General features: G+C 38.5%; 1 protein-coding gene across 1 annotated transcript in view; it reads right to left on the bottom strand.

Annotated features, from left to right (window-relative positions):
* LOC104075193 (FRAS1-related extracellular matrix protein 2-like) overlaps positions 1 to 20,436 on the bottom strand; it is a gene marked incomplete at its 5' end in the record, with an annotated part of 38,957 nt that extends 18,521 nt beyond the window's left edge. Inside the window, 10 exons of the mRNA XM_009575617.1 lie at positions 5,090 to 5,421; positions 6,051 to 6,182; positions 9,285 to 9,588; positions 10,462 to 10,620; positions 11,535 to 11,665; positions 15,146 to 15,328; positions 15,406 to 15,570; positions 17,591 to 17,788; positions 18,058 to 18,267; positions 20,248 to 20,436. Coding sequence (XP_009573912.1) covers positions 5,090 to 5,421; positions 6,051 to 6,182; positions 9,285 to 9,588; positions 10,462 to 10,620; positions 11,535 to 11,665; positions 15,146 to 15,328; positions 15,406 to 15,570; positions 17,591 to 17,788; positions 18,058 to 18,267; positions 20,248 to 20,436 — 2,003 coding nt within the window. The remainder of the gene's footprint in view (positions 1 to 5,089; positions 5,422 to 6,050; positions 6,183 to 9,284; positions 9,589 to 10,461; positions 10,621 to 11,534; positions 11,666 to 15,145; positions 15,329 to 15,405; positions 15,571 to 17,590; positions 17,789 to 18,057; positions 18,268 to 20,247) is intronic.
* Between the last annotated feature and the right edge of the window lie 3,724 nt (positions 20,437 to 24,160).

Genomic DNA, 24,160 nt, shown 5'->3' with positions numbered 1-24,160 from the left:
TTCTTTTGTTCCCCTTTCTGATGCAAACTGTCAAACTTCATTAAGTAAAAAACCATAATCAGTTTGAGAATCTGTCATGTAACAAGTGAGAATATTTACAACAAAAAATATTTTCAGTTAAGGCTTTGGAGCATGGACTCTGTTCTACATTTATATTGTGTTTTATTTATCTGGTTGACATTTCCAGAGGGCAGAACTTGGCAGTGTGTGTGTGTGCGCACTGTTAGTACTGATAAAATCAGAATTAGAAATTAGAAATAACACAAGTTCATGTTTTATATTGTATATCCCAATGAAAAAAACTTTTCATGAAAATTGTACTTTTGTCCTCCAAATTACCCTAAGCCTCATTTTCATTTGCATTTACTTGCTATGTCTGTGAATTTGAGTCACACAAGCTTAACAATGTTATCAATTAACTGTTTACACAATACCAATATGGTAAAGCTAAGATTTGGCCCCAAGAAGGCACGCAGACAGGTAGGTCACAGGTGAAATGCAAAGCAGGTTTGTTTAAAGAAGTCTGAATGGAGAGGAGAGTGCCATACAGCCTTGAAATGCCAGCTCCTCGAAAAATTTATCCTCTGACTTTGTTACATAGCTGGTGCATTAACTTTATAGTAGAGTTTTTTCTTCACAGCGCTTACTAAATGCATGTGCTTGCAGCTGGAGAAAAAAATGTTTGACTGTTAGTGAGCTTCCATGTCAAGAGAATACAAGTTGCAGGATTTTCTTAAACTTGACTGTGATGGCTGAACTGAACATAAAAATCTGAAAATAGACATTTCTCTCTATTTGCGTTTTACAGCATCTAGTGAGATTTTCAGTAGAGCTGACTTTTCCCCTTGAAGTATGATTTTGGTAAAACTAGAACTGGTTGGAAATATACTGTTTCTGTGTAATAAAAAACCTCTGCAAGGTGCCTCGTATAAGCTGCGGCAATACATTAGTGATTTTAAAATCTGTTTTCAGATGGGATTTTCAAACACTCAGTGCCATAACATGTGTAGCGTAAATGTGAACTGAACAGATTGGAAGAGAGACATTTTCAGTTTCAGAAAGAACTGTTTTTGTTAGAGAACAAAACAACCTGCTCAGCTGTACTCAATTACAGTAGCTTCAAGGTATCAATCTGTACATTCAAGTATTTTAATATATGTTCTTCACCTTCTTGTTTCTGTCAAAGACTTGCTTAACTAGTTGATGTTAATAAAATTTGTTTGAATGGTAATTTCCTTGCTTCCCTATGCCAAGTCTGGCAATGGACTGCAATGAGGGAAAGCGACATCCACATACAAATACTTGGCCAGAACCACACAGAAGCCTTCAGATGCCAAATTGTCTGGCTACAGCAAACAGTTATAACAGCAGGAAATGAGATCAAATGATACTTCACACTCTATCAAATAAGTCTAGGCCAACACTTCAATATATACTTTATTAAAGGATAGTCACTTGCTTCGTTTTCACTGTTTCATTTTTTAACTTCCTTTCATGAATATCTGTCATTGTTCTAGCACCTGTGTCTTGAGAATGTGAGATGTCTGTAGTACTTGACTCTCACAATGTCCCCATGAAGTAAAGTCCAACCTTTATTAATTACCTGAAAACACAGGAAGACAGCCCTCAGGTAGGTGAGTTCTACATTTTTAAGGCCTATACATGTCCAAAGACAGACATTGAATTTTAGGCTATGACTGCAGGTTGTCCAAAAGAAAACTGTTGCTGCTAATCATCAAAGCTGATCCTAGAAAAGATCTATAGAAAAGAACTATAATCCAAACAAATTAGCTCAATTTAAAGAGGAGTAGGTCTTTATTTTTAAATATAAGTTCCTTAAGCTGCATATCTAAATCCATATTTAGATACATAAATGCCTGATTTTTCAGATACGGTGAATATGGGCAGACCCCAGGAACAAAGCTTCAAGCTGTATACTGAAAGGAGTGCTGCATCTAACTCACGCAGGGTTTGGTCACGCACAGAATAATTGAGAAAGAGAATGGGTCACAAGCAAAAGGCCTCAAAGGAAAAAAAACCCAAAACTAAGACCTTCTCTGTATGTATTACGACAGTTCATGAGTTCATGGGAACTGGCTAAGACAGCTGCAGCCTGCAGCAAACACTAGGAGCATTGCCAGAAGAACTACACCAGCTGCAGATCTCCCACCTCACTTCTTGCTGACTGAAGTTCTTCTTCTTCCCCTACCATAGAAGGAGCTCCCATAAAGTGAAGGTCCACATCACGTAAGATATTGCCAGTTGCTTTTGTGAAATCTCTCTGTCTGAATCAACAGTGCTATCTTTGTTTGACCATACAGGTACTAGAGAGCTAGAATCAAGAAAAAGAATTTTGAGCTTAAAGATCTAGCCAAAATATCTGGTAAATTCAAGCTATTAAATTTGCAGTGGTAGCAGGATGTGGTAAGAGTGTCTTTGCTATTTATCTGTCCTGTCTGTATAATAGAATGTAATCTTCCTTTGTGTGCTAAAAAAACATGGTGAAAACCATAGTTGCCAGTTTTCCTCTCACGGAGGAGGATTATTAATTGTTCACTGAAGGAGAAAAAACCAACAATGGTGACAACCACAGAGATAGGGCACTGACTGCCTCCCCTCTCAGCTGGAGGGGGTCATGTGAAGATAAAGACCAAACTTGGAGAAGAATTAAATGGAGGTGGGGGATACAGGGAGAGCAGTGAAGCGCATACTAGCTGCGGGGCAATGCTTCACTGCTAGAAGTAATTCAGCTTGATATTTCACTTAACACACTGTAATCTTTTAGCCATAACCTACAAGGCACTAAAGGATGACGACAGCTGCAGTTTCATGGCTCTCATAGCTCATGTTCATCTCTCTCTGCTTTTAAATGAGGGATCTTACCTAAAGTACATAATGCTTCTGGAGCTTAAAGCAAGTACATCTCTCTTCCTTGGCCACATTACCATTTATGCATGTCCTCCACAACTAAATATACAGGTTCTTTTCATTTACTAAAATATTAGAATGGTGCTTATTTTCTCCTCTGTTTATATGCATATAGACATATATAGGTTTTATTTAGACACACATTTGTCTAAATCAGCTATTCAGCCTTTTCTTTAAAGGACACAAAAGTATTTCAAAGGGAAAGGATTCATACCAGGTCTTCTTTCCCTTTCATTGTGGGAGAAGTGGTTTGCATAGGTCACAGGATCGGAGTTACAGCTGCTTGGCAGCTGTGTGTGCTTATGTGCTTATGATTGTATTGTGTGGGAAATAAGAATATACAGCTGCATATTGCATGGGCATAAGGAGATAGTCAAAGGAATGAGGAGTTGAAGAAATGAAATCATTTTAAGAACAGTGAAGACTGCTGTCATTTTTATCTTGTGGGAATGTGTAAGGTTTACATCCCACACTTGCATGCCTTCCCCTTCCCTCTGACAGGTTCATAGTTCCAGTGGAATTTACCTGTAGGAGGATCTGCTTGTAGCAGAGGGGCAACCCCAAGCAGATGCACCAACAGTGAGCTTCCAACATCAAGGCAGAGACCTTGAACTGGTCTCTGCAACAGATAAGGAACCAGAACGGATAACAGAGCACTGAGATGACATATCTATCAAGGACTTTGTATCTAAGAAGCTCCATTTTGTTCTGGTCTTATACTTTACAGAGTATGTAATCTGTAGTTAAAAGAGGCAGAATGTTAGGAAGTTAACCAAGGGCTAAAGAGAGCCTGGTGCAATTTCTTGTCCAGCAAACTGACTGTATGATCACCTGCAGACACCCACACAGTAAGGTGGACTTTAGGCATGTAAGTATAAAATTAGGTATCTATATGTCCATTGGTACCTATGCTTTTAGTAGTAAAATAGCTTTGTTGTTGCACATGCCCATAGGTTTCTCTGGGCAGCAACACACTTTTCTCATCTGTTAAGGCCTCATACCATTTGGGATTGATGAAGTAAGAATTTGTGCATATAAGTCTACTGAGGTCTGATAAGCAGATGGGTCCCTGGCAAAATGAACACCTGTTAAAAAGCAGAAAAATTATGACCGTTTCACACAGTGGCCTCATCCTTTTCACAGTGGCTCAACATGGAAGGCTAGTGAGCCAGGAAAGTGAGTTAGCTTTACCAACAGCTGTCATGCTCTGGATGGACTTCTCTGAAATGAGGTACTGCATTTCCAGTCTTTCTTCCAGCCTGTAGGATTATTCCCCAAAGAAACTTTTTTGTGTCATAAAGGATTGATCTTCATAGCTACAGCTTTTGCACTCCAGAGCCTGAGTGGGATCAGACAGGCTTATGTAGTAATTATAGAAGGAAGACCTAGGGATTAACTTCACTGCCACTGCACCAGAAGAAATCCTGCACCCTTTTGCTTCCATATTACTATAGATTTCTAGAAATAATCTTCCAAAGGACACCTGAAGATCTCTCCAACCTCCTTGTTTTAACTCCCCAACCACTTTCACAGCTCTGTTCTTTAGCCATTCCATATTGGCAGCTCCTCTTTGCTTCCTGACCAAGGAATTTTCTGCTGGGTAATGCAAGACCACTGTGCTGTCTGCACTGGTGGGTCTTGTTACCCAGCAGAGCCAAGCAGCTGGTAGGACACTGCAGCCCATTGTTAACAGCAAGAAGGCTCTTGACAATTTTTTTAAACTCTTTTTTTAAGATACACCATGACTAATACTAAATAGCCCAGTACTATCAATGTGCTAAAAGCAATCCTTTAGAAGGCTTTCATTCTAAGAAAAGACTGAGGTGGCTCATATACAGTAAAAGTGGGATTGGTTTGTCCTAAAATACTTCAAAACTGTATTGGGAGAAAATCACAGCAAATTTCATTCAAACTAAATTATTCCCTTAATTTCAATCAGACAAGGATTTCACATATAGCCTATCAGTATTTAATGGATATTGATAGCTTTAAGAAATAAGATGGCCTTAGGGGAAGTCTCTTTCTTGTTAAGAAAAAAAAAGAATACTTGTCAACTAAATTAATTCTATCTAAACCCACTTATTTCTACTAGCATAGATGCATTATGAGGGAAATCTTTCATTTTAAGAACACAGTACAAAATCAAGTTACAGTTTCGTACCTGTCCATCTGTCCCAATGGTGCCTCCACAATCTGTGAGGAGCTCAGACATGTCATAATAGCTAACAAACTCCCATAAACAGGCTTCCAGATTCAGATTGCGGTAGAACCGTAAGGTATTGAAGCCTCTAATTATTGGGCTGTATTGATAGGGAATGGTCTCTCCAATCACATCTGGATTTTTGGTAGCATCAGTTAAGAAACCATGGTGGGTCTTCACTTCTGTGTAATCCAACAGGTTGGAGCATTTATGGTTTCCAACTCTAGTTCCATCAGGGCTAAGTGTCAGCTCAAAGTTGGAGAGCTCTCTTGTAGAAATAACAGGCAGCATGCCTATAAAACATTAATTTATAGCATTATCACTAAATTTCAGTGGTCAGAGCTGCTTAATTTAGCCTAAGTTTGTCAAACACTAAGCATGTTATGCAGTGCTTCTGTATTTTGTACTTACAGCAATTAATGTACTTTAGAATTCAAAGAAAGTTGATATGCTAAGTGTGTATGAGAATGTTATCCACAATATTTATGCCCTTATACTATGAAATGCCAAATGAAATATTTCTAAATCTCCAACATATTTTTCAATCAGGATTTTGTGTGGTTTTTTCAGAAGCACATAGTAATTAAATGGCTTTATATATTTTTAATAAATAAATTCTTCTTTGGTATATCTCTATGAGCTTCAAAGGAGTTCTACAAAGTGTAGGTCTAGCCCAACTTATGTAAACTATGCAATTAATCTGAAAACACTTAATCTTCACATCAAAGACTCTGTATCAGTACAGTATCTTATGCACTTTGTTGCAAACTGCTCTTGTACATGCATCACATTTTTCTCTGGTCCCACATGTTAAAAGATTATATTATTATTTTGGCTATTTAAAATAGCATGACCAATAAAATAGCTCAAATAACAGATTGTTGTATGAGTTCTCTCAACTCCACAGCTGATTTTATCATACCATCAATGTGTGGCATTGTGACTGTCAGTTTGATGAGGTTGGCATAATCAGGATCTTCTGGGCCAGTATAACGCAATTTGGCAGAGAACGGTTCTGCTCCAACTACTCCTGACATACGAGGCTGACAAAGACCTAATGGAAAAAAGAGAAAGCAACTTCACTTTATGTCCAGAGGAAATAATCTATACTTTCCCTTGCACTATTTTAGATGCACTTTTTTCCACTGTACAAGTTTCCAAAACAAGGAGAATTTTCTGGAATGACAGGTAAATGCTTTGAGTAGCATTTACCAGAGGTTTGAACAGGAATTTATGCAGAGGACGATTCAAATAGAAATCATTACTCAATCAATTGGACCACATTTTCAAAACCAGGTGATGATACTGCACCTGTACATTTTCAGTTGCATGTGTCAACCGTACTTGCAAAGTCAGTGTCAAGTGCCATACTTTCTTACAGAGGTTCTCAGAGGCATACGCTTCAATTCCTCCCACCCTCTTAAGCACGTACATAGCTTTACGGAAGATACCTGATCAGTGTTCAGTTGGTTTTGGCACTGGACTGGGGTGTGGACCTATATATGCCTTCATAGGACTCTATGAGCCTCCTTTTCCATTAGTGACCAAAATGTAGTTAGAATAATTGTGTCAAAGGATCTCTAGAAATACTGTGCTCAAAGTAGAGCCAGCTTCAAAGTTAGATCAAATTGCTCAGGGCCTTGATCTGTTGAATTTTTAATTTCTCCAAGAAAGGAGAATCTATAACTTATTTTGGCAATCGTTTCCAGGGTTAGTTCAACCTGTCCCAGTATTAGTCCCGGTTTGTAGGACCAGAAGATTAGGTTTGTAATCATATGATCTGAGATACATGCAACTTCAGTTGCATAGTTCAATGCAGAAATGTCTGCATTCTGGCCACAAGAATCATAGCACATTGTCATGTGATGGCCAAAGGATCACAAGGTACTCTAAGAAAGAAACCAGCAGAAGTGGAAAATTAAAAGAGTTCCCTTTGCCCATGTTCTGCTCTTTGCCCATTTCTGAGGGATTACAAGAAAAGAGGAGGCAGGGCTCTCCTCTTGGAGAACTTATTGGTTCTGGTGGACTTCATCTGGCTCAATGGCTTCAAGTTGGAAACTTCTGGCGTGAGGAGACAAAACTTCTCTTCTGCACACAATAGCTTTTTGGTTTTTTTGTTTGTTTGTTTGTTTGTTTTTCTCACATGCAAGTAAGATGTGCTAAAGAGGCTAAATACAATTTTTTGCACTTTTGAGAATTTGGTTCTATGCACTGGAAGTCAAGCATCCTCAAAGTTGAAAATATTCAGGATTTTGGCAAGTTGCTTTGATCACTGCACTTCTTCCAAAATGGCATCTAACAATTCCCTTTATGTTGTACATGATCATCAGTATTGTTGACTTCCACATCACAAGTTAGCTCAGGTACTGGAAGTAGTATATGCATGACAATTCAGTCCTGAGCCTGAGCTAATTAGCCCTGCTAATCTGTGAAGTGTAATCCAAATAATGCATTATAACACTAACATAGCCAGTCTGTAACAAAACTAGCTCACCCAGCACAAGGTTGTCTGCCTTTAACAAGCACTACACTGCACCTTGTAGATAATACCCTTAGACAGAGTCCTCTTTAGGGTGTAGGATTCCTGATAGTGCAAACAAAGGTGACTTGAGCCTACAGTCAAAATGCGGAATAAAGAACAGGGGTAAATGGAAATTTCATTCATTAAGCTCCTTAAAGCCCTAACTTAGTAGAAAATAAAATGTTTTAACTAAAATATTTAGTTGGAAAGGCCAAGGAAATGAAAATGATATTGCAAATAAACAATCATGTAATCTATTATCTACCGTAAGATCTCACAAAACCCAAAAGAGTTAATGTAGCAACAAAAGCAGCAGAGATGACAAAAGAATGCAAAATGGCTGCAGAAGGGTAATAAAATACAATGTTTTGTAATTTACCTTGATTGCTGATAATTACTTATTCTCCATATTATACAGTAAACAAAAGCATCTGTGATTTCTGCAACAAAATAGCATATGCTATCAGACTGTACTCATGTGCATGTCAGTTCTTCACCTCTGCTTCATAATGTTATTCAGTACGAGTTTCATGAAAAGAGTTGGCTGGGCAAAGGAGGTAGACTACAGTAACTCTGCTGGCTGAGAGAATGCAGCATCAGTTCAGTATTGATTACGTATCAGAGAATCAGAGAGAGACAAAGAGAGTACCGGAGAAAGAAGAAGGATGAATATTATGAATACCTCAACCACGAAAACATTTTGTCTATGCACTGTTATTGGACACCAGTTGCCCTTGTCCTTAGTCAAGGAAGACACTGATTGTCAGGTGTCCAGTGAGGCCTGAATGCCAAATGAAGCTTTTCTTCTGGGTAGGCATTCATAATAGCACTCCCATGTGAGTTCTCCAATGTCTAATAGGAGCTGAGATTGTACTGCAACATTACTACAGTTGATCAGGGGGATGGAATGCCTCTCCTATGAAGAAAGGCTGAGAGAGTTGGGGTTGTTCAGCCTGGAGAAGAGAAGGCTCCGGGGAGACCTTATTGCGGCCTTTCAGTACTTAAAGGGGGCTTATAAGAAAGATGGCGGCAAACATTTTAGTAGGGTTTGTTGCGACAGCACAAGGGGGAATCGTTTTAAACTAAAAGAGGGTAGATTTAGACTAGATATAAGGAAGAAATTTTTTACAATGAGGGTGGTGAAACACTGGCACAGGTTGCCCAGAGAGGTGGTAGATACCCCATCCCTGGAAACATTCAAGGTCATGTTGGATGGGGCTCTGAGCAACCTGATCTAGTTGAAGATGTCCCTGCCCATGGCAGGGCCGTTGGGCTAGATGACCTTTAAAGGTCCCTTCCAATCCAAACTATTCTATGATTCTATGAATTCAAAAGCCAACAGAAACCAGGTTTCACTAATTCTAATGCACATTATATACTGATCTCCTGAACATACAAATTTGCTATGTGGATAAGTATTTAAAGATGTGGAGAACTAGCAAAGATGAAAACCATTTTCTTTATACAGTTCTCTGCTGTGTTAAGAAGAGAGTTTTTGCACCACCTCTATGAACAACAGAAGAAAAGCTGAGCCTGTAATGTTAAAACACCTGATCATGTAATCAGATTTTGTTAGGATGGAATTTGGGATCCAAAAGAGGTCTGGGGGTTTTGCAATAGGTGATGATGTCTTACCTGCTGATGTGCTTATAGTTACAATAGGGCTCATAAGCTCAAGACCCTCATTGCCATCTGAATTCACAGCACGAGCTGCACACTGGACACGAGAACCGGCTTGAAAGTAAATGGAGTCGAGCGTAATCATCTTGGAGGAAGTGAAGAAGGTATCAAAGTCAACCTCCTTCATGGGGCTAGTCACACCATCAGGACCAGTGGGTGCACTTACAAGCCACCGGTATTGTGTCAGAGTATTATTGATGTTCTCACTGGCACATATAGAACCAGTCTTGTCAAAGTCTTCATATTTAGGATTACAAGCCTGCAGAACAAGGCAGATGTGTTAACAATGTATTTGCTTCATGGCAAAGGAATTTTAATTTATCAGGAGTCACAAAACACAACAACATGGAACTGACAACCTCAGTAAATCTCTTAAGGAACCACCTTATTTTGATAGTGACACTTTTAGCACTGTTATGGTAGATTAAAAGGCAGGTCTAATTATGCTTATTGAAATAAAAATATTAGTTTAAATTATGGTTTATGGGTGAAAACCTAACATAGTTATGAAGGCACAAACTACGTTCCCACATGCTACTTTAACTTGAATTTCACCCTTTGATCTAATACTGCAAATATACTTTGTATTTCAAGATTTCTTTTGGTTTTTTTTTTCTTTTATTTAGGAGAACCATTCAATATATGATCCATTCCTGTGCATAAGAAATGGCATGAGAAACAAACTGAAGATGCAGATGGACCAAAACCTTCCTCAATGCATGTGAATATTCATGCAAACCTTTCAGTTGCAAAATTACAATGAAAGAAGCCTGTAGTACTTCAACAAACAGTACTCATTTTTCAGTCTGTGGCACTCATTGAAAACAATGGCTCATCTGTTACCTCCAGTGATTTTAACTCTGCAAATTAAGGCAAGATAATGCAGGAAATAGTAAGGTCAGGCAATCATAGACATAGTGTGAGTATCAAACTGTTCTTAGTGATGAACAAGTGAAACATCTTTCTACGCTTTTTGTCCTCTTGAAAATTGATTCATTATACAGACAAATTAGATTAGCTCTTAGGACAGTTCTAGCTTGAACTCATGTGTGACTCACAACAATATGGATTAAAACTGAGTGGCTAAAATCCATATACTGATTTTGTTCCATCTTTCCACAGAGATACTCACTGTGATACAGATGACAGGATAGCCAGCTATGGGACTGGTTCTGTCTTTGGCTCTAGAAGTATCATCATATATCAAAAGGGATGCAACTTGAGGGACAGAGGGAAAGGTGACATCTGCCATGCTGTTCATTTCTTCAATGTAAACAATGGCCTTGGCTGTCTGACAATGAAAAGGCAGAAACAGTTCTCTGTGAACATTTAAATAAACAAGGTGATACAAGCTGGACCTTGATCAGAATATGTCTAGCCTTTGAAACATTGTCCCAAAATAAGTTCTAAAACCTCAGCTGGATGAACTGTTGAGAAAGGGTTGAGGCACTGGAAAGTATATTGCAGACTACAAAAGCAAGAGCTAAAACAAATTTTTTCTTTTCAGAACACTGAAGATACCAGACCCTTTAACCTTGTGTCCCAGCTTTCTTCAATCACTTCAGTATTCTGGTAGAACCCTAATGTGCACTGTACGCTTTAACGCCTTGTGGAAATGGGGTGTTTGTCATCAGCAAGGGCTGTGTCTCTGCTGTCTGGCCACCTGGAGTCAGACTATATATGGTGTGATACTGATGAAGTGGCCAAAGAGCTTGAAGAACATTTCATGCAGAATCAGAGGAATATACTATTTAAACTATAAGTATGTATGATATAAGGCTAAATAACAAGAATGTGTGGCTATTTCATTTCACACAACAAGAATAATATTAACACGTTTTTGACAGCAGAAGTTATATTTCACCTGATCTTTTTACAGCATAGAGGTTATATTGTATTGCCAGAGAGTGTTTCCAAGAGGACATCAGTTTTTAGGACTGATTCCATGAGGAGAATGTGTCTGGAATGATATCTTGAAGACTTCAGTCTTTCATTGTCTCTATGACCCCATGAACATTACTGTCTTGGCAACAAACTGTTTTGGGTAGGTGCTACTGTGTCAGCCGGGATGATCCTCTTTGCCTTTTAAGATACAAGCCAAGATGGCGTGTATAAACCTTAAAAGAAGAGTAAAGCTATGAGCCAGAAAGCAAGAAGATCTGTTTACCAGATTTTGCTGTTGAGGACTTTGCATGAGTTTGTTACCTGTATTTCTGCGACCATGTTCTCATCAGGCTTCAGGTGAACAGTGAAGGCTTCTCTCATCTCCCTTACTCCATCAAAGAGAACTTCAATCTCCACAAAGTGCTGTGTTTCACCCTCCTTAAACTCAATTTCTAAAAACATGAGACACTTAAAAATAAATCTGTTGTTCATGAGAAGCTGTAATTCTAGGCCCAGCCATGAGAGATGGCAGTTAATAGTCACTTTTCAAATTACAGATATTCATATATTTAGTTTAACCTATTTGACGCTAAAGATAATAATAATGAATAGCAGTGGACACACGTGGAAATGACTGAAAATGAGGCACTATCATAATCAAAAGAGATTTGCAAAGACCAAGATTTAGTCTAACAGAACTTAATATTTGAAAATGATCTGGGACTAATTATTACATAAATATTGGTAAGATATGTGAATGACCAAAACACTGAAGAATTCTAAATAAAAAGTATTGTCAGGTCTTACTCAAACAAAATGCATTTTAATACAATGGTACATACCAAAAATAAGGCACAAAGCTAGAGTTACACAAAACAGTACCCTATTTTGAAAAGCATTGTCTCTGAAAAAACATCGGAGGTCATGGCGGATAAAAAGTTCAATCTTAGTTGACTGTATTGGGTTTGCATGGCAAAATGGGGAGGCTGCAGAAGAGGCTTCTGTGAGAAGATGCCAGAAGCTTGCCCCATGGCCGACAGAGCCAATGCCAGCCGGCTCCAAGATGGACCCGTTGCTGGCCAAGGCCAAGCCCATCAGCAATGGTAGTAGCGTCTCTGTGATAGCATAATTAAGAAGGGGAAACAAACTGCTGCGCCAACAGCAGCCAGAAGAGAGAAATGAGAAAATGTCAGAGAAACAACTATGCAGACACTAAGGTCAGTGAAGAAGGAGGGGGAGGAGGTGCTCCAGGCGCCAGAGCGGAGATTCCCCTGCAGTTCATGGTGAAGCCCATGGTGAGGCAGGCTGTCCGCCTGCAGCCCGTGGAAGACCCCACGCCGGAGCAGGTGGATGCCTGAAGAAGGCTGTGACCCCATGGGAAGCCCGCGCTGGAGCAGGCTCCTGGCAGGATCTGTGACCCCGTGGAGAGAGGAGCCTGTGCTGGAGCAGGTTTGCTGGCAGGACTTCTGACCCTGTTGGGGACCCACGCCTTCAGGACTGAAGGACTGCACCCTGTGGAAAGGTCCCATGCTGGAGCAGTTCGTGAAGAACCGCAGCCCTTGGGAAGGACCCACACTGGAGAAGTTTGTGAAGAACTGTCTCCGATGGGAGGGACCCCATGCTGGAGTAGGGGAAGAGTGTGAGGAGGAAGGAGCAGCAGAGACAACGTGTGATGAACTGGCCGCAACCCCCATTCCCCGTCTTCCTGTGTCGCTCGGGGGGGTGGAGGTAGAGAATTTAGGAGTGAAGTTGAGCCCGGGAAGAAGGGACGGGTGGGGGGAAGGTGCTTTAAGATCTGGTTTTGTTTCTCATTATCCTACTCTGATTTTGACTGGTAATAAATTAAATTAATTTCCCCAAGTCGAGTCTGTTTTGCCTGTGATGGTAAAATGCTGAATGATCTCTCCCTGTCCTTATCTCGACCCATGAGCCTTTTGTTATATTTTCTCTCCCTGTCCAGCTGAGGAGGGGAGTGATAGAGCGGCTTAGTGGGCACCTGGCATCCAGCCAAGGCCAACCCACCACACTGACAGAATTAGAAGAGTACTGTGATTCTTGGATCTATTAACTACTAAAAGAAGAAGTAGTACAGAAACTATTTAACATTTGTGTATGGGACGGGTGAGACTGATACTAAAATAGTAGGTGCATTTCTATTACCTTTATTTTTTAAAGGATGTCAAATTAACTGAAGATGGCACAGAAGTGACCAACAGAAACTAAGGACTAGAAGAAAAAAACAGAACATTCCAGAAAGCGATGTTCTGATTAGTATATTGAGACACTATCATAAACAAAAAATACCAGGTGCTAAAAAGCTCTGCACTCTAAAGAGACAGGCACAATAAGCAGTAGTGGATGGGAGCTGAAGTATATATGGGAAATAAGGCACAGATAAGTGATAGGGACTGATCAGTGAAGCAAAATGCTAGAAACACTCGTCCCGTCCAGTCCCTTCAAACCAAGACCGGATGCCCTTTCTGAAGTATATACTTTCTCTAACCAAAAGTTATTGGGCTCAATACAGAAGTAACTGGGGGAAACTGGGAGAATCTTGCAATCCACAGTGAGTCTGATTAAGTGGTCTAATGATCCTTCCAACCTTAAGTGTTAAGCCATGAAAATATTCTTTGTGATAATAAACATGCTGTGTGAGAGCTAAGAATTTTACTGAATTTCAGTTTGTCACACTTCCTTCAGATAACCCAGTTAAGGATGTGGGGTTTGTAACCATGGCTGAATAGGCAGGCTCCCTAAACCCACAGATGTTCTGAAACCTGTGGGGAAACCCTGCAGATCACAGACCTTTCTCAAAGGCTTCTGGGCAGAGGTCCAGAGCCTCTTGTTCTGCAGCAGCATGTTCCCCTTGAAAAACTCTGCTCCCATGTTCTGTCAGTGCACAGCAGGGAGAGGGTAAGCAAGGCAATGCGTATAGGTAATGTGTATAGGATAACTATTAGCTGACACTAAAAATTCCTGTGGTTTTCAGGAGGAAAGAGCAAAACTCCAAAATGCAGGAGGCAAAGTGACTGGAATTAGCAAGCTCTGGGTTGATAATTCTCTTATTGCTAACAATTTTTCTCTTCAAATATCACTAGTGGGAAATGTCTTTTCTATGGAATTTGGAGATAGCCCAATGTTGTTGCTGGATGTTCAAAAATAAGTCCTATCTTTCTGTTGGACTGGACACCAAAATAGTTTATCCAAAACTGTGAAAACACTCCAGCAATGAATGATTAATCTTAAAATTAGATTAGTATCATGTAAAAATACAGATTAGTATCACGTATTATCACAAACTTTAGACGAAAAAAAGTTCGTAGTGCTACAAACTCTATTATTCATTCACTAAACCATGTAGGTGGGCTATTAATGGAAAGAACTTTATCAGCTAAGAAATTTCTCATTCTATTGCACAACTTCTCTCCTCATTCATTACCAGTGAGGAGCAGTGGGCAGTGAATTGCAGAGATATAGAAAGAAAGCTTAATTATTATGAAAGTAGAAAAATAAACAGAAATAGACATTAGTTCCTACATAGAGCAAAAGCCATTAGCTTAATGAATTGCTTGAGAAACAACTACACAACCATATCCTATGAGTAGATGCTTCTGCAGAGTAATGGTATTACACTTTGCAAACGTTACTAAGGTGGCACTCACAGATTTCTTCCACAGTTACTTCAGTTACAGATGTTTTCAAAGGAGTCACAATTCTTTTGTAAATATCTTCACTGATATCTAGTATTCCAAGAGCAATTTGGCTGTGGCATACCACATGGGAGCATGTCCATACCGAATTTGAATAGCAAAACGTATTAATGGATGTGGTTGCAAAGTATTCTATTCATAAAGTTATTTCATTTTTCAAACATGTTACAGTCATGAATAAAAACAAATAGTAGGATGTGATAATCATCTGAATGATCCTACCTTCTGATACAGGGTGATAGTCTTCTCCAGAAGTAGCAGATCCATCCTTTGTATGAACTCTCACAACAGAAACCTTGGAAGTGTCTCCCAGACGAAGCACTGGGATTTTTAAAACTGCTACTTGCCTTGTGTCCTTTGGTTCACTCACACTAAATTTGGTCTCACCAAATTTAATAATAGCCTCTGTAATTAGAAGAAAAATGTTTTTAGAGCACACAAATGGGCTTCCAAAAGCCAGTAACAACAAAATTATTTCTTACTGTCTGCATCATCCCGAATCTTTATCAGCGTCTCATTTTGTTCACCAATAGAGGCACCAAAGGAAGAATCACTTCTTGGAGTGCCAAGAACCAGACGTAGTTCTTCCTCTTCTTCATGGAAAGTATCATCCATAAGCACCAGTGTGCAAGGCTTCTCAGTTTCACCTGCAATCATTCTGAAGGTAATATCATGCGGAACTTAGGTGTTCTTTGCTCTATTACAGCACTTTTCTCCAAGCTCAAGGAACCACAGGCTGCTTCTGCTGGCCAAGGCATCCACCTTGACACCATATAAGTTAACGAGTAATGACAATAGTGAAAGCAGAAGTAGTAATCATTACCTTTCTATGGAAACTCATTAAAGTGGAATCCCCCATTTTGGAACTTCTCTAAGACAAGTTTCTATTCGGTATATCAACTTCACATGTATTGTTCCTTTTGCATTATCTTAGAATAAAATACTCCTTCTCAGTCACCTCTCCCATAGTGTGCATTTAAAAAATAAATACTTGCACAAGGAAGCAGAGTAATAGAAACTTTCAGTAATATTAATGGTAATTTTGTCCTAGATTTTTTTATTTCAACTCTCTTTTGGTTGGACACTCTCCACCTGTGTGGACCTTCACTTATATTATTCCATTTGATTGTAATGTCTTTTAAACTCCCACTGATTCCAAGTGACAATGAATATTGCCTTAAAAATGCTTTGGAGGTGCAAACTGTTCGATTTGAACACTCACAAATCAATGTGTCTAGACTTACTAGATGTTCAGAGACTGTGGGAAAAAGGCCTTGTCTTAGGCCTTCTACAAGAGCAGCAAGAGTTATGAGTGGTGTGCTGAGTGTCAGACTTAGTGGGCTCATCATCACTAGAGTGACTGCTACATCCCTGTCAAAATGAACAGCACAGGATATGAGAGAGATGAGGTCAATTTACAGTATTTTTTCATCATTATACATGAAATATGATCAAGGCTCTTCAAGATGAAGAACCAGACCAGGATGCTGACTGTGTTCATTTTCTGAGCTCATTTTTTCCCCCTATAGAAAATAAATTATCCATTAGGAGGAGAAAAAAAAATTCAAAATATTCATCCTGCTCATTGTTACATGGGAAATGTGAAAACTGTACAGAAACTGCCGCATATTAAACATGCCTAAGAAGCATATGGAAACAAGATATGATCCTAGCAGACCTCTTTGCTACTTGTCTTCGTGGAGAAATGGTAGAGCAACACTCAAAAAAAAGAGGAAAGTCGCTTCCTAAGGGGCCCAGATCCATTAATCCTAACAAGTTGGAATCTCTTTCCTGGTTGCACAGAAGCAATGGCAAAGGTATAGAGTACATGACAGCACTAGAAGCTAAGGCCAGATCTAAATATAGATAGACTGAACAACTCACTTTACAATAAAAACATGATACATGTCTACAGAAATATGAAGGTCGTCATTTCTGTGATAAGGGCATACCAATGATTTCACGCTGATAACAGAACTTGCTTAAGGCTTGTAAAAAATATTATGTGTGTGCAAAGTTAGAAGACTAAAAGACTAAACTGTCTTCTGCACAAATAGAAGGAATCAGGCAATATTATTTCAAAGTAGTAACATCTGATTTATTTGTATTTCATCTCTGATGTGAGATATTAAGTACCTGATATTCGTGAACTGCCTTAGGAAAGCCTCGGTGGGAAAAAAAAATTCAAACAGAAATTAGAGAGCTATATGCCTATTAAAAGATCTATTACTCATTTCAGTGCAAGTCAAATGTATTTACCAGAAATCTGCTTAACAAAGAGCAGCGCTTCTGAAGTTTTCTTTCTCACAGCAGGTCTGTGCTCCTGTTATTGTGTTATGCTGAACCTGCTTTTGCTATCAAAAAGATCCTGGTACTCAGGCTGAACCTATACGAAGATATGTCCTTTTGGTTCCTACTGATTATCCCTCCAGGTCAGAAGTGAAGCAAAAAGAGACAATATCATTTCTGTGCACTCTGCCCACTGTGTATGGAAAAAAGCTTGGTTTTCCAGAGAGGTCTTTTTGGCACTACTTTATGAGAAGACACTATTAAAACAAAGCAAACAAACAAACAAAGAAAGCAAAGCAAAGCAAAGCAAAGCAAAGCAAAGCAAAGCAAAGCAAAACAAAACATGGTAGACTAAAGGCTTCTAAAATAAGAGCTTACCAGGAAGGAATGTGATGATGGAACTGTCAGTATTAGGACGTTCTTCAAAGTCCATCATTACCTGGGCTGAACCTTGCCTTGTATAGCATCTCACAGTGGATGTGTATTGGATATCCCCACTCCTATATATCATGGCAGAAATCTGTCCATCATTTTCATTGCCTACATATACAGATTCTTTAAACTGCATCTTAGGCACTGGGCAGAAAAACATAAAAAGCATGTGTAAAGTATAATTGCAAAAGTTATCCTATCTTCCCTCCACTATTTCAAATTTAGTTATGTTACATTGCACCAGATATATAACATAAGCAGCTAGACAGCAAATGACTTAACACGTCGTCTGTAACTGAAACATGTAGATTCACTGGCTTTGGTGTGATTCAAAAGGACAAGTGCTATTTGTGTATTGCAGTCATCCATCTCCTGCATAAATGTGAAAAGGTAAAAAAAAAATTATTACTCACAGTCAGACACTGAGTCATTAATGAAGATGGTGGCCTTGCTGGGTTCTCCAAGGGCAGCATTCATGGGCATCCTTAGCACAAGCTCAAACTTCTCGGTTCCTTCTAACACTGGCTGTCCAAGGTCATCCAGAATTACCACACGAAATGTCTGCATATTTACTCCAGGGGAAAAATCCAAATTACGACTGATGCCTACATAATCTACTCCAGCTACCAATGGAAAAGAGATAAAAATTATAAAATTAATAAGTAGTATTACATGTAATGAAAAATAAAAATATCTGTCATTAGGCAGTTAATTGTAGGTAAATCTATTTTTTCTTTAAATATAATTTTAAAATTTGCCAAATTCTGGCAATCATGTAAAGCAAAAATATCTTTTGACCATCTAAGTTGGATTATACAATAAACCAAGTCAATATTAAGCTACTTTTTGTTTAGTGATTCAAGTCACAAAATGGGTCTGATTCTGTTCTGTTGTAAACCAACAGTTATTCCACTAAAACTAATAAAGTTTGTTTTAAGTGAGAAATGAAAGTAAGCAAAAAGCTTTGAGAGAGACTCTGGAGATGAAGCAAAGTCTTTTGGAAAGAAATTTCATATTATTTTGTAACAAAGATGGAAGTTTTGAGACTAATGTAAAAAGGGAAGGAGAAAAGGCTGGTGAGCTGGCTGTAAGGAAGAACTGCTGTTCAGAGGAGTTGTGTAAAACAGAATGAATGGAAACCAAAATAACCAAATTCTGCTCAGACCATGTCAGGTGAGGTCTGGCACCTTAATGATAAAGACAGACTGATTTGGGTTTGGTTTGCTTTTATGTTTTGTTTTGTTTTGTTTTAAGCAAAGCAAGCCAGTCCATAACAAGCCAACGAGAAGGCGGCAAACAAAACAAGATACTGACTAAAATATGACGCTCTATCTCGGAACCAAAGCATTAAAGCTATCTAGGACTTTAGTGAAGAACTGAGTTTTAATGTTCATTTTTTTGGGAGAATAAGCAGCAGAGCTGTTGAAACAAAGCTTTGGGGGAAACAGTTTCATTGAAATTGAAATAAGGTTTGGAATTCTGTGAATTTGACAAAATTTGGCAAGATTAAAGGCCATCATCAGATGGGCACTTGCCTAGAGTTCCTGCGGCTCTACCCCAGAACTAAGCCTCTAAGGCAGGATCCCAGGACTGGCAGCTCAGTGCAGCAAATCCATTGCTGCACTGTGTAAGACCAAGAACCAAGTTCATGGCTTTACAAGCAGCCAGCCATGTCAGACCTTTCAGGCTGTGACCAACAGACTAGAGAGCCCAAGAGCTGTGCCATTCCCAGTTTTGAGTCTAGAGGTCTTGGCACAATGAATTAAGATTCTTACTGTAAAGAAATATTCCCCCCCCCCCCCCCCAATAAAATAACTTAAATATTCAGGATGAGATAAAGACATCACATCATATAAAGCAAGTTCAGAAATGAAGTAATCATATTTTTTTTTCAGACGTCATAATTTTATTTTTCATGAGAAATATGATGTTTATGATATATGTTATGTATGATACATATATATGATGTTTAGATATTCCTGAAGTAACAGTAAAGTTTTACACAATTTTGCCTCACTGATAATTAGTTGAGAAGATAAACTCTACTGTCCAGTTACAGTCAGGATAAGCATCTAAGGAAGATAATTTTTATGCTGTCTCTATATGAATGTCTTAGTTTTAAACATTGTGGTTTGTGAAAACAAAAAAACAGAGTACACTAACACTTGATTCTGCAGACAAAGGTTCTGTCAAAGCATCACTGAACCACACAGCTGTAGCAATCCTCTTGCTGAACAGGATACTAGATAATAATTTCTCATTGCCTACAGTAAAAATGAGAGGAGCAAACTCTGCATGCTGCCAGTGATTATAACTCTGTGCCCAGAGCATGCTGTTGAAGCAGTAATCAACTGCCTTTGTGGGGTAGTGTTTTATGTGAGGATTTGAAGGCATTTCTCTTAGTGCTGTACTTCACAGTTGCTCCTACTCCTGTTTTTTTGAGAGAAATTCTGTAACTACTTAATTTGTTCTAAGAAGAAAGATCTGCTAAGAGCAACAGACATATAAATTTCATCTTATGTAGCTGAATCTATATCAAGACCAGATGTACTAGCATTTGTTGTTGAGATGTATTATGAAACTAGAGCAAAACGATGACTTACCCTCTGCAGTTATTGGTTCAGATTTGCGAGACCTCACAGTAACAGAGGCAGCTTTAGAAAGATCAGTTCCAGTCCTCCAGACACGTACCTCAATATAGCCAGCACTCTCATCAACATAGTATTCATCATTTCCAAAGTAGAATGCTGGTTCTGGTGAAAGAGGAATAATGTCCATAAATGTTTCTTTACCTTACGTTGAAGGTAACAAGAGAGCATAAAATCCACATTAGACAATGGAGAGCACTTCGCTCTTCTCAGCAAGTGAAATAAAGCTTTTTTTTAAGGTTTAGAATTTTTCTAGGTATTTTTGGCTTCTTTTCAAGTATTGTTTTCCCTATTTTGGGACAGCAATTGTTATATCAGCACTGTGCTCTTTTTCTTGCCTCCTACATTTTCAACTGTGTGTGTCAGCAGGTATGAATCTGTGTGCAAAACCAAATGCATTATCTCATTAAACTTATTTGAGCTGAGTCCTGTGTGCAAGCCAGAAAATTCCTTGCATTTTTCACTTTGGTGCAAACAGACAAAGGTGAATATAGATAATGAAACCTTAACTTGAATGTTCTCACAGATTCCTGTTGCTAACAGGAACATGATATATAACGGGAGCTGCTTTTGGAAATGTTTTTCAGCTAACCAAAGGGGCAAATACTTAATTTTAGTTCCCCCACATCTAGCATTTAAAAGAAAATCAATCTTATTTCATGTAAGCTGGAATGTGAATAGTCTTTTATCTTAATATTTAAGTTTCACAGTTTATAAGAAAGAAGAGCAAAAAGCAAAGGAGGTTAAGTGTTATCCTACTTAACAGGCATACTGTTTATCCTCATTTTTTCCTCCCTTTTTCACCCCACAGCAATTTCACAAAGTAAACAGGCTTAAAAACATAGCCCAGCTTTATCCTGGATGTATATCAGCTCCCCTTTTCTATCCCTTCCATTCCTGTTTCAAACATATATGAGTAAGCACACACAGCCAGTGCCTCAGTTTTCCCATTGCGCAGCAGAAATCATACCTACCTTCCACAATGGTTGGGATGCAATTTGAAGACCTACAGAAGTTCTCTTTGTATTTCATCACAATTTTTTTATGTTGCCTAGTGAGAATTTGTTATAATAATGAGGTTACAATATCACAAATGTGCTTGAGGATACCATACAGCTTATGGCCAACTTGAATTAAGTTGAAAAAAATCATAGCGATTAATCAGTGCTCTATCAGTGGCACTATGAATACTTCCCCTTCATCAAGCATAGAAAAAAAGAAAAAAATTCAAAGGAAATTACTGGAGAAGCTTATGGTTCTACAGAGCTACGCCTAGCACAAAGAAAAGGTACAACTTTTACCCAAAGGAGGAGACATAAATCCTTTTTAATGGTAAGTGGAAGCTGGGCCCATAATTTCCATGATTCAGTCAAATTTTCTTAAAATTATACGTATGCTGAAAAACCTATGACTTCTATTACAGTGGAACAAATGCTTTGGAACTGAAGAACCTGCTTCGAACTACAACTGAGCTGAATAAAGCCAAATATTGTGAAGACATTGTATTTTGAAAGTTTTGGAGAGGCTTGTAGGATAACCAGACAGATAAAATACCTATGCTTTTCTGAAGTACTTGAGGACAATCTGACTGGCTACCCAGTGTATGGCAACAATCTCCTCTGTGGTAGATTGCTTATTTATTTTTACAGAAAATTGAACAATGTAAAATAGGAGTTTAATTAAAACTAACCAGAAATAATATAAAGTAGTTACTCAGTTATTACTAAGCCAAAACTTTATCTGAGAAGGCAGCAGTTAATAAGTATTTTGAATTGCATTCAAGAGTTAAATTGGAAGTTTTGGAGAAAAGAGTTTTCTCTTCTGCTTTCAAGATTTTTCCTGTATTTCACAGCTTACAAAATAAATTATTAAAAAACAAGCAAACAAAAAAAAATCCCTTAATATTCCACACCAGTGAAACAAACGCAGCTGCCTCTCTACTTATCTGCTAAAACTAAAAACATGGGTTGTAACAAATTGATGGAACTGAATGTATTTACTGAAAAATAGTGCAGATTCATAGACCTGCTTGAGCATTATCAAGGTCATTAACCTTTGCAGGATGAAAGACAAACTTGGCAAATGTCTAATGTTGGTAGATGAAAAGGCTTTCAATTCTAATTTAAATTTTTTTATTCAACATTATGTGTATTTAAATGTGTGTGTGTTTGTGTGCACAGACAGACACACACCAATCTTACATTATTTGCCTCTAGGGATTGGGTTGTCAGTATTGCATTTATATTTGGGACTGCGAAGCTCTTATCTGAAACATTTTTAATAGGTGAATAAGATACACTCTCTTTGGACCTTTTTGTATAACTACTATAAACTTTGATGAGAGTTCTACTTTCAGGGATACTACAGAACTGGATATTAGATCTGCAAAGAAATGTGCCATTTCAGACATACAATGATCTTCTAAAATTCTCAAGATGGACAAAGACTTATCCACTCTCTAGGGGTTAAAAATACAGAATGCCTACTAAGACCAAATGGTTATGAATGTCCCAGCAGTTAGATAAAGGCAGCTAAAAATATTATCAAATCTAATACATGTCATTTCTTAAACAAGTATTCTTAAAGTTTAGCATACTTTCCCAAGTCTAATCTCGTTCTTATAATCCTGTTCTCTCTATATTGATGTCCCAGTAGTTCCGGAATTAGATCTGGACCTGGCTGCACCTCATTTTAAGCACTGAAGTGAGAGATACTCACATTCACAGCCTGCTTGCTCTCAGTTTGCAAGGACAAAGATAGGCCATTTCAGGAGGTTTCCCAGCATAACCAGCATACAGAAGGAGAGGCGGAATGGCTCACTCATTTCTCACTCAGTGAGAAAAATCTGAAGATATCTGGAAGAATTCCCTTCTACTCACTGACTACACAGGGAACTTAAGATGATCTGCCTTAAACTAGATGGAAGATATAAAAGAAAATGCTTGCTTTACTGCTGCTGAAGAAGAATCCTCACGCATTTGTTCCTGTAGTCACAGCCAAACATAAAAATGCCTAAACCCTCAGTTTGCTTGCCTTGTATTCCAGAGTGATTTTTTCACACTTTTTGAGGCATGTATCTTCAATGAATGACATTCTGTATGGCTACCCATCCTAGGAAACAAATCCTTACTAATGTTTTGTAAGTTCGTTTCCTGTAAACTGTGTTAGTAGCTCCCCAGGGGAGGTAGCAAAGCCAAGCTACTAACAGGGAAAGCATTGTCTTTCTCAGGTCATGGCTGGAAAATGCTCTGCTCAATGACTGTGGGCTCACTTACAGCAGATCTTTAATCTAGTAATCACTCTGAAGAGAGACCACTGCAAATTTAATAGTTCCTCTTACAGAAATAAGAGGAAGTTTTTTTAGAGTTTTTTTGTTCAGACTCACAGATTTCACTGGCATGAAGTTACAATAATCAGAGGAGAAAGGTTAGGAGCTTTAGTCCCAGGTTTCTTGGCACAGAAATGGAATCTTTGTCTTGCCTTTGTACTGCTTATACAGTCGGGAGCATATATCAACTACAGCACTAGTCAGTCATCAAGCAGGAAAACAAACACACTCCTCATGCTGTTAGAAATAGACCTATCTTTGAATGTATATCAGAAAATCAATGTGACAGCATGAAAATATTTATTACCAAGGAGGCTTTTGTTTTTAAAATGATATCCTTACAATCTGCTTTAGAGGGACATGGCAAAAGAGTAGGTTGGTTAGCAAGGTGCTACAATCAGTTTGGGCTGCCAGTGCAAAGGTAAGGCAGGATAGTTATGACAAACACAAAAGAACAGACTCTTCTGTGGTGACACCTTAATAAGCCTTAATACTAAAGTGATTTTCAGTGGTATATGCTTCCAGTGAGAGATACATATA

Source organism: Fulmarus glacialis, unplaced genomic scaffold (assembly GCF_000690835.1).
Source record: "Fulmarus glacialis isolate BGI_N327 unplaced genomic scaffold, ASM69083v1 scaffold10504, whole genome shotgun sequence".
Lineage (NCBI taxonomy): Eukaryota > Metazoa > Chordata > Aves > Procellariiformes > Procellariidae > Fulmarus > Fulmarus glacialis.
The sequence above is the reverse complement of the archived record's forward strand: the minus strand, read 5'-3'. Positions and strand labels throughout refer to the sequence as shown.